This window comes from Equus przewalskii, chromosome 18 (genome assembly GCF_037783145.1).
Source record: "Equus przewalskii isolate Varuska chromosome 18, EquPr2, whole genome shotgun sequence".
NCBI classification, from domain to species: Eukaryota; Metazoa; Chordata; class Mammalia; order Perissodactyla; family Equidae; genus Equus; species Equus przewalskii.
This window is the reverse complement of record NC_091848.1, coordinates 58,652,978-58,664,342: the sequence shown is the minus strand read 5'-3', so window position 1 is coordinate 58,664,342 and position 11,365 is coordinate 58,652,978. Positions and strand designations below refer to the sequence as shown.

The 11,365-nt window shown below is 42.8% G+C and overlaps 1 protein-coding gene across 3 annotated transcripts in view; it reads left to right on the top strand.

The window, feature by feature from the left end:
- The window catches only part of CRYBG3 (crystallin beta-gamma domain containing 3), a 106,926-nt gene that overhangs the window by 87,976 nt on the left and 7,585 nt on the right, over positions 1-11,365 (top strand). For all 3 annotated transcript variants that reach the window (XR_011529242.1, XM_070582899.1, XM_070582900.1), the window contains 2 exons: positions 7,882-8,021; positions 10,688-10,811. Coding sequence is in view for 2 of the 3 variants with exons in the window: in XM_070582899.1 (XP_070439000.1) it covers positions 7,882-8,021; positions 10,688-10,811 (264 nt within the window). In the remaining variant the exon portion in view is untranslated. The remainder of the gene's footprint in view (positions 1-7,881; positions 8,022-10,687; positions 10,812-11,365) is intronic.

Genomic DNA, 11,365 nt, shown 5'->3' with positions numbered 1-11,365 from the left:
CAAAAGACAAGTGTATGGGTTTCCTATGGCTGCTGTAACAAATTACCCCAAATTTAGTGACTGAAAACAACAAACTCTCTTAGAGTTGTAGAGGTGAAGAGTCTGAAATGGGTCTCCCTGGTGTAAATTAAGATATCGGCAGGACTCAGTCCTGTGGAAGACACCAGGGGTGACTCTGTTTCCTCACCTCTTCCAGCTTCACAGTGCATCCCTCCAGGGTCTGCTCTCTCCTCCATCTCTGACCCTCTTCCTCCCTCTTAGAAGGGCTCTGATTATGGTAGGCCTATCTGGATAATCCAGACTGATATCCTCATCTCAAGGTTCTTCACTCTTCATCACATCTGCAAAGTCCCTCTCACCATGTCAGGTAACATAGTCACAGGTTGCAGGGATTAGGATGTGGACATTTTCACAGGGGGGTGAAAGTTGGGGAACATTAATCATTCGGCCTTCCACAGCAAGCTACAGACTGGGACAATACATTTGCAGCCCTTTAACCTGCAAAGGGTTAGTGAACAGAACATGAAAAGAACTCTTTCAAATCAATTGACAGGAAAGAAAAAATTATTTCAAAAATTGGCAAAGGATGTGAATAGGCAGTTCATAGAGGAGAGAAAAATGGCTATGGACGTACAAAGGATATTACACCTCACTAGTGATCAAGTAAATGAAAATTAAAACAATAATTAGATGACATTACCTTTCAATACAAACATTTGAAAATCGGACAACACCAAGTTCGGTTTAGTGGCAGAGAAGTGGGCTTATTCATACACAGCTGGTGGAAGGAGGGTCAGTTATGATGAGGGGACAAGGATGGTTGTTGGAGCGTTGATGGATGAAACAGTACAGCACGTTCCTGCAAGGAAATGCAGTCCAGTAGTTACAGTGAAGGAAGGCGAGCTCCATGTGGTACTCAAGCATGTTACGGTAAGATACAGTTCTGTGAAATTCAAAAACAAAGGATGCATCACCACTGGTAAAGTATACAAACATGAGCAGGAAGGAGTCCCAACCACCTCAGCATTGTGGTTACCTCTAGGGAGGGGGTGATTCAAATTCAGCTGTAGCTATTATGTTTTATATATTTATAAAATTTGATACAAATATAGTAAAATTAAAATGTACTCCTTTTGGGTGTTGGGCACATGGTCATCTATATATTACTCATTCTTTTTGGAGATGTATTATAATATTTCTTAAAAAGGGGATAAAAAAGAAGCCCAGGGGCTGGCCCTGTGGCCGAGTGGCTAAGTTCGCGTGCTCCGCTGCAGGCGGCCCAGTGTATCGTCAGTTCGAATCCTGGGAGCGGACATGGCTCTGCTCATCAAATCACACTGAGGCAGCATCCCACATGCCACAACTAGAAGGACCCACAACGAAGAATATACAACTATGTACCGGGGGGCTTTGGGGGGAAAAAGGAAAAAAACAAAAACAAAAAATCTTTAAATAAAAAAAAAAAAAGAAGCCCAGTTAGAAAGGTGAATCTATAATGAAACTGATTTTCTAAGCCAAAAGGAAGAGGCTCTCTGAGAAGAGTTATGGTTCACTGGTGAGGAGTTTGGTTTGGTGTCTGCAGACCATCACGTGTTAGCTGAGTGACCCGGTGTGTTTCTGACCTCTCTAAGCCTCGACTCTCTCATCAAATAAAATGTGAGGTTTAAATGAGCTGGTGATGGGAAGCCTTCAGCACGTGGTAAGCGCTCAATAATATAACAGTTCACAGACAATGATTAATATTTGTTATGCAACATCAAGACTTGGTAGGCTGAAGGTATTTATATGATTTTGTTTTAAATAGGCCAAACTTAGAAGATTCCAGATTAGAGTCTTAGTAGAGATTTATGAGCCTTCTATTAAACTTTTATCATTTCAAGTAACTTTCTGCCAGCACACTTTCTGGTATTTCTGTGAGATAGAATGGTGTGTGAGGTATAAATTATGGTTACTTTCCTTTAATTCAGTCCAGTTGCACTTAGTTTTTTAGTCATAGTTCGTTTGGCAAAGTCTGAGATGAAGTGATATTGGCGGGATGTACGGATACGGCTGTTCTCCATGGCTGATTGCTAAATATTTTTTAAATGAAAGTATATGTTATATTTAGAGTCTAACCAATTAATGTATCTCAGAGGTCCTATCAACACCTTTTCTACACAAGCGGTGATTTGAAACTCAAAGAACTACGCAGCCAAGGTACAAGTCTGTGTAGTGTTTTTTTAAGTCAAAAATCAGTTGCTTCGATTTAAAAATTTAATCTGAAGATGTGTTGATGGGAATGTAGTCCTCCTAGTGGAGTATTCATACCAGGATCTCAGAACTTCACATTCAGAGGGCAGAGACACACTTGGGAAGCCAGAGGGGTGGGTAAGAAGAGGGTCACATGCATTGCCCAGCTGAGCAAGCTGAAGTCCAGCGCCTCAGATAATATCACACGTGCCAATAGTCTACATCGAAATCACTGGGACTCGGAATGTTTTACAACCATAGTGTTAGGGTAAGAGCCCAGTCTCTGGGGCCACACTGTCTAGACTCGCAAGCCAGCTCTTCCCTTGCAGTCTGAGAGAGAGTTCTTCATCTGTTTGGTGGGGATAGTAACTCTCCCCACACCAGAGGGAGACTGTGGATTAGAGGAGTGAATACGGGTCACAATCCGAAATCTGAATGTGTTTTGGGATTTGGAATTTTTCACATTTTAAACAGTAATATCATTCATATTTATAAGTAATAAGTGCTATGTTATTACTATTATTGTCATTTAATTATTTTAGATGAGGAGCGATGAGGTTTCTTTTCTTACTGAAAGTTTCATTTATACAATGTATTCAAGTATTGTTTTTATTTCTTAACCACGTCCTCCTCTTAGGAACTGTGTCCTCTTTGCATGGCTTAGACCTGACCCAGCAGGAATGTCCTGTTCCTGCTGACACCTAAGAACATTTGGCCCCAGATGTTAGCTGTCTTCTAAGTCAACATGGACTGAGACCAACACGTTTGTGGAGCTCAAAGCGTAATTAAATTATAGTGCTTTGTCGTGTCCTCGGAAAGTTCAGATTACTCTGTCTTCTTCAGTTTTGAAGATTATTAATAGTTTACATCTCTTCCTACTTTCACGTTTGGAAAATGTATCATGGAACTATGATTTTAAAATAGTTCTTCAGCACTCTTTATTTCTGAGTGATTATCTATTAGCCACTCCCCACCACCCTGCCCACCTTAGTGCTAATACCAACCTTCCTAGTCTTCCTAACCATTAAGTACATTTATAAATCGTGTCTTTATAAATTTAAATTTATTTATAAATTAAGACCATTTAAATTAAAACAATTTAAACAGAGAAAAATCAAGTTAGAGATATATCACACCTCTAGAGGGTGAATAACTTTAAGCTTGGAAGCAATAGATGTTCTCAAATGAAACATTTGGTAGATTGGCCACATGATGATATCTCGTTGTTAAAGGAGAAGTGGGATATTTTCCACGCCAGTCCGTCCATCGTATTTCTTCCTAGGTTAATGCTGTTGGTTATGTTCCTTGCCCATTTATGTATTGGGTCTCTTAGTGCATCCTTGCTGAGTTATGTAAACTCATAAAAAATATTACTTCAGTCACCTTCTACATTTTTTCTCAACCTCCCTGCATCATTTTTAAACAACTTTTTGACCCCTCCATCAAATTTTTCATTGTTTCCTTAAGATAAATTTCTAGATACAGAATTGCTAGATTGTCTTGGAATTGGGGAGTGAATTTGATGCAGTTTGAGTGATAATGGCAGCCTTTTAGAAAACACCTTTGTGGGCATTCTGCAAAAGGAAGAGGAAAATGTATACAGCTCCTGTTTTTCATAGAATAATGCTTAGCATTTAAATTACATTCTCACAATAAGCTTTTAGTTTTTCCCCTTTGTGATTTAAAATAGCTACATCATGTCACTGTTCAGTGCCTTGAATGTGTCAGTCACTCTTACTCAGCAGACTCTTGATGGGTGAGGGAGGGTTGTGATGGTTGATTGTGAGCTGTGCCAGGCTCCTTGCCTGTCTGTCCTTCTCTACTAGTTAGTAACACAACAAGTAGCTGTGTAAAGAGGTGAGCTGAAATGCTTGCTTAAAAGAAGATGTTGAGGAAAGTCCAACGATAAAGTCAGGGGCTTATCTGTGGATTTTGACTGTCCATTCATTTTCAGTGGGTAATTCAGAGTCTGCTCTTGGCTACATTTCTAACCTACTGCTGTTCTGGCTCCTGTAAGGACGTTTCCTCTGTGCACTGTTGAGACACTTCCAATTTTCATTTTTGCAGGTAGCAGAAGAGGTGCCTAATCTTGACTGTGGCCACTTAGTAACTAAATGACTAGAGAGGAATTTCTATTCCTGGCCCAGTTTATGTGTTTACTGAGGGAGAACCAGTGCTTCTGGGCAGCTTGTTCATGCTTAGCTGACTGCCTCACTGCATGCGGGGATTGCTGCGTTCTTTTCCAGCATCTTCTGATCCCTACCTCTGTACTGTCCAATACCATAGCACTAGCCTCATGTGGTTACTTAAACTTAAGTAAGTTAAAATTAAATAAAAGGAATTCAGTCCCTTGGTCACACAAGCTACGTTTCAAATGCTCAGTGGCTATGTGCGGCTAGTAGCTACCACAGAGAAGAGTGCAGATTACAACACTCCTATCACTGCAGAAAGTTCTGCCGGATGTGCTTCAGACTTTCCCTGATCAGCAAGTAAGCTTTGCTACACAATGTAAAGAGAAAATTACTCACACGTTTACCTACTTTAAAAATCTGGGAATTTCTCAGCATTCTTTTTCTGTCTTTCCTTGTGTTTCAGAGGAAGCATAGTTCATCCTTTCCAAAGCAATCCTTTCTCTCATGGACTGATCACAGTCAGAGGTTCTGAACAGTTGGGAAACAGTGGACTGGACTCTTGCTTCCTCTTGTCCTGCATTATTCAGCTTCTTTCTAGTCCACTGCCACCTCCCCCCGCCCATGGCATTCTCATTGGCCACCAGCCCATTTCCCTCCTGCTCTTTATCCCAACTTCTCTAGACCATAGCATGTGCACCTGTCTGCAACTTCTTGCCACACATTCCTCAGCCCTCACAGCCTAGGCTCCACCGTCGTCTCCCACACGCCACACAAACAGCTCTTACAGGCCCCCAGCTACCTCCTGACTGCCAAGTCCAGACAGCCTGTCCTCCACTGGGAAGCGTTTGAGTCTGTGGACAGCTCCTCCTTGTAATTGTCTCTCCCCTTTACTCCTATGACGTTTCCCTTGGGCCCTCGTCTCCTCATTCGTTCATCAGTTCAGTACCTCCCTGGCCCGTCTTGCATCACCACCTCCATCATATGACAGCGCCCCTCTCCTCTTGCCTCCTTCTGTTTGCATTCTCTCACCTGTATCCGGCTTTCCTTATTTCCTGGATGCTGAGAGTCGCTGAACTTATCATCTCTACACTTGGCCTTTTCCCTGGACTCGGGATCAAAAGGTCCAGTGTTTGTTGGACATTTCTGTTAAGATTATCTTGCCTCTATCTCAATTCAAAATATCCAGTTCTAAATCTAAGTTCTTAGCTCCTGGGCATATTTTCCCTCCATATTTCCTTGCATGTTACACACTATACCACTTTGCCCCCAGCCACATCTCTGCACGTCGTTTTGCTTACTTACTCATTCCGTTTGTTTGCCTCACCATGTCTGTTTTATCGCTGTGATAGTTTATCTGGGCATCCCTTATTGTCGATGCTAACCTTCCCCCCTTCCCCCTCCCCACTTTAGGTCTGATTCTGGTTTTGCCCTGGAGTATTCTCCCCGTACACTGTACTTTTACTTCCATTCTCTCTCTTTTTCACTCATGTTGTTGCCAATACATTTCCTGAAGGCCATTAAAGAAAATACAAACACACATGCACATACAAACATATGCATAATAATTACCAATTTAAATTTTGGGATAAACAATATATTCCTATGGTCCAAAAAAAAGAAGGTACCAGAAGGCGTGCGGTGAAGACCTTTGCTCCCTCTCATGCCTTTCTCTTCTCAGACCCTATTCTTCCAAAGTGTAGGCATGGGTACGAGTTTATTTATTTAAGAAAATTTTTAATGTATATACAGGCACATAGATATGTGTGTGTGTGTGTGCATGAACTTTCCCTTTTCTTTGTGGTAGCATAGGAAGTGCACTATTGTACACTATTCTTCACTTTGTATTTGCCTCTAAAGACTATTTCTTGGTGTCTTTCTTAAAGATTTCCTCATTCTTTTTTACAGCTGTATAGAATTCCTCTGTGCATGTACCAGAATTTACTTAACCAGTTCCTTGAGAGGGACATTTAAGTCATTCCTCATCTTTTGCTATGCCAAACACTGCTGCCAGGAATGACGCTTTCGGAATTCCTTTTGCTCTTAATGTGAGTCTGTCTGCAGGCCCCTTGTGAGACCAGTGTTTGGACTGTTTATTTACTGCTTCCTGACCGGCCACAGTCCCTGCTGTTAGTGCTCTGCTCCTCATGTACCGAGTTACAGATACTGCAGTCCACTCCTTGTCCCCAGTCCAAAATCCTTCACAGACCCCCCCATTGGCAATGAATCTGACTCTGCCCTGTCAGTATCAAGAAGCAGGCAACTCAACATGCAACAGGAGACAGTGGGAGCACTGGATACTGTTTTCTGTGGGGTCTGTGTGCTGGCTGAATGAGCGTACTTACTGTTCCCCAACAAGTCGCAGGCACTGTGTCTCCCTTCCTTTTTGCAGAGTGCTTTCCCTCTCTTTTCTGGCCTGTCCAAATCCATTGCATCCTATGAGCCCAAGCTCACACACTACCATGTCCACAAAGCTTCCTTGATTCCTGTTCCTTTCTGCTAAAAATAATCTAGCCTTCCACTGAGCGCCCTCACAGGCCGTATCCTCTTCTACCCTGGGCTGCATTACATCTGTGCAATCCTCTTAATTTAGCTACTAGTTGGTAATGCCCTGAATACAAGAATGGTGTCTGATCCTGATCCTTGTTTTCCATCTTTGTTTTGATTTCTCATCCCCCTAGAGTCTCCTAGTATGGTGTCTTGCATGTATTAATGAATGAAAAAGAGCAGAATTGATTCTCTTCTTGTCTGACATGAGGGGTTGGAGGAATACTTACTTTTTTTTTTTTTTAAAGATTTTATTTTTTCCTTTCTCTCCCCAAAGCGCCCCAGTACATGGTTGTATATTCTTCGTTGTGGGTCCCTCTAGTTGTGGCATGTGGGACGCTGCCTCAGCGTGGTTTGATGAGCAGTGCCATGTTCGCGCCCAGGATTCGAACCAACGAAACACTGGGCCGCCTGCAGCGGAGCGTGCAAACTCAACCACTCGGCCACGGGGCCAGCCCCGAGGAATACTTACTTTTAATGTAGAAATCAGTCCTGTTCCTATGCATTCTAGCTTGTTGTTAAATTAAAAATGCCTTTTCCTCCCTCCTAGGAATGTTTTTAGGAGCCTGGAGCCATAGAGTCTTAAATTCTCAGTGACTGCTCATGTGGCCTCCTGGGAATGAGGCTGCCAGTCTGTTCCGTGTTTATTCTATTCCTAAAAGCATTGTCAGGTCCAATATGTGGTCCATGTGAGAGCACAGCCAGACCTTAATATGTGTTGGAACCAGGTGTCCATTTTTACTATGAGATTAAGATTGCTTTTCCGACACTTTTATTTTAATGTACAAAAAGTGAATAAAAATTATCGATAGACTCTAATCTCACCAGTGCGGTTTCAAGTGTAATGTCATTAGAGGATAGCGCAGTAAATGATGCATTTGAGAGTACAGTGAAGCCAGGGTCCCCGCGTTGGGGCTAGATGTCCCTGAGGTCTGCTGCCCTGTATGGTGACACTCTCTCTTCTCTGTACCCTTAGGTTTTTGAAGAACCCTCCATCAGCCTTTTTGCTCTGGAACATTGTGAGGGAAGAGAGTTACATCTAGAAGAGGCTGTGAACTCTGTTCTGAACAAGGACCTGCACTTCTACACCCAGTCGGTGTGGGTGAAAAGTGGACTGTAAGTGCAGGATGAGGGTGTAGCCTGCTGGGGCCACCATCTTAGGACAGGTGCACAGTTGCTCTGTGCTCCCCAACGGCTGCTGGCTTTGCTCTGATGGGACTCTCACTCCTTGTCTTGCTCAGTGTAATAATCATGGTTTCTGTAGAAATCCGAGAAGACTGTGGACCACGTCCAGGAGGTGGTGGCCCGTAGTGGTCTGGGGGAAGACCCTTTGGAAGAGGGTGTCCAAAGCCATGTGTTCAAAGCACGTGCCCTAGAGCTGGTAGACCAGATGACCTTAGCTGGTTGAGTACACTTTCCTTTCAGGAGAAACTTGATTAAATCAGTGACTTTGACTGGTGGGACCATCTCCTGCTTGTAAGACTGACAGTGTTTTGTTGTATTTTGTTTTGATCTCTTGTTTGTCCGACAGCTGTTTGCTCCAGGGTACTTGTTTTCGTGCTGAGTACCCTGGTTGACCCAGCACACTTACCAGACTTGCTGTTCCTTCAGGCTGTCTGTCAGGTGGACCCAGGTTGTGTGGGGCCTGCACTTTTACAGTCTGGGGAGACTCTGGATACATCAATTAGGTGTGAATGAAAGTGATAAGAAGCCTGCAAGTGAGGGGCCCTGAGGCTGAAGCTCTCATGCCTCCTGGAAAGTCGGCCTCGCAGACCATGCTGGAGTGCGGCTGGAGGCCTGGCCCTCCTCCTGCACGTAGGTGTTTGATGCCAAAAGTCAGCGGAAAGGTCTCAATGATTCATATAAAGATGACTGTTTTTATTTCCTAGGACTAAATTGTGTGATAATCAACTCTGCTTGTTTAAGTATCTGGAGATAATGAAAGAGAAAGCCAAGAATATAAAGTGATAAAGATATAAAGAAAATTAGTCTATTATAATAAATGGCTTTTGTATTATTCACATGTATAGCAGGTTACATTTTCTTCTGCAAAGCATTTCACATGTTTTGGTGTTTATTAAATATAAATTGATTTACTCTAAGCATAATAATCCCCATATTATTCCAGCATATTATTTACCACTTCACCAAGTCTGTTTGAACTGAATTCTACATCCCTGTGATATAGGACTTTCACGGCATTTCTAAACATTTCTTTTCTTTATATTCCTATGTGGAACTGATAATTATTGACTCCCCTCTGGAAATTTCTCACCAGCTTACTTCACTCTTTCGTAGAAAACTGGTGCCATTTCACCTTGACATTCGTATTTCTCCCCTGTAGCTTATTATTCACCTATTCTCACTGTTCTGGATTCTGCATAAGAGAATTGGTACACAGAGCAAGGAATAGGGAAAGCTGTTTGAGGGGTTTGCTAGAAACATATGGCTCATAGAATACGACTTATGCACAGCCAGCTACCCTCAGCGGCAAATTTCATTTGCTTTTTTTAATCCCCATATTGTCCCATATCTCTGATCTGTGATGGTAACAAAGGCCAAGCTTCAATGCTTTTCAACTGTGGGATTCATGTACATTAATATATAATGAAGTATAGTTATTAACTTGCCCAGGTGTTACACTGAAACTTCTCTGCCTGTTAAAGAAGCTGCAAAGCTGGAGAGGTGGACAAGCACCTCCATAGTCATGTTGTCCTGACTCTGCTCCAGTCTGATGTTTTAGACCTGTGTCTAAGGCAAGAAGGGGTAGAGGGAAGGTTGTCTGTCTTGTTCATGTCCATAATTTGGCCAGGCCCAATCTCGGGTGTGGGGAGCAGAGTTCTTTGTCTGGACCAGGCAAGGCAGCACCTCATCTTCCACACATACTTTCTGAAAGCACTGTTGGCAGTGACCTTGAGTCCTGCTGAGAATTTCAGATCCTCATCGCACTCACAGCTTATTCTCCTTAGCCATCCAGCTTGATAACTATCTACAGCGGGGCTTGGCAAACTTTTTCTGAAAAGGATCAGATGGTCTTTTCAGTTGGTTGGCCATCCTGTCTCTGTGACAACTATTCAATGTGCCAGTGTGGCACAAAAGCAACCAGTGTCAATCTGTAAAGGAATGGGTGTGACTGTGCGCCATTAAGTGAGTCTCGATACTCTAGACACTCACCGCAGGCTGTGTACACTTTACACACTTTATCTTGGCCCAAGGTGAAGGCCCCTGGGATTTTCAGAAGGATTTGCAAAGGAGCCAGGCCTTGAAGGAAGAGTAAGCCAGGGGATTTCTGTGAATAATTTTAAGTGGTCCTTGATGGCCTTGGAGAAGTTGTGGGAGGACGTGTGTCTGGAGAAGTCACTGGAGCCATTGAAGAGGCCCCAACAGACAAATAATGAAGAGCCCAAGATGGAAGAGTAAACTAGTGTTCATTAACTGGGTAGTAGTGAGCAGTTATGGTCTATCTCTGAATAATAAAATGTTGATGAAAAAAGACTTTGTATTATCAAAGGAACGTACACTTTCAGAGCTGGAGGGAACCTTGTTTGAGAAGTGAGGAAACAAAATCCTAACTGAAATCCAGCTGCTCTGAGCCTCAGTCCCGTGGGCTTTCTCCTAGTTCTCCCTGTTCTTTTGTTAAAAAATAGAATTGTACATTTTTTTCTTAAAAAATCTACAAACCTAGAAGTCTTAAAGCTGTTTGGTCTGATAGCAGGTATTTTTGATAGGAGCTTGCTTTCTGTTTTTAAGCACCCACTTTTTTCTTTCCTGCTCTCATACAGGTGGATAGCTTATGAAGGATCCAATTTCTTGGGAAGACAGATCCTCCTCGAGCCTAATGAAATCCCAAATTGGACAGCATTCAGTGGATGGAAAACAGTTGGTTCCCTCCGTCCTATGAAGCAGGTAAGGAGAAAAGAACCATAAGATCCCAAATAACTCGATTTTCTAGTAGAAATGTCATAAACCACAGCATCTGAAATATTGACTACTTAATTTAGTTTGCCGTTTATGTTACAGGGAATCAGATTAGGATGGGGAATCTTACAGATTTTAACCAATTCATAAAATTGTATCTAAGGTCAACACGATTTTAGCTTTGAGTCCAAAGTCTTAGTGACCTTGGTGACTTTTCGTGGAAAAGTAAGTATTGTAAGCTCCATGGCAAGCCTTGGAAACAAGAACTCTGAGACTGCACTAGTTTCACTTTCTAAGTATTTAGAATTTTCCCCCTCCTTACACTCAGGATGGATCCTGGCAATTTAATTAAAACAGTATTTATTGCACACCTACTGCCTGTCAGTCATCTGTTCAGAAGCCTCCCACTGCACCTGGGGAACAAGTTTAATCCCCTCAGCGTGGTCTGTGTGATCTGCTCCCCCCCCGCGCCCCCCGCCCCCACTTCCCCAGCCTCCTCCGTCACTGTCTCCTCCTTATTCACCATGTCTGTCACAGGCACT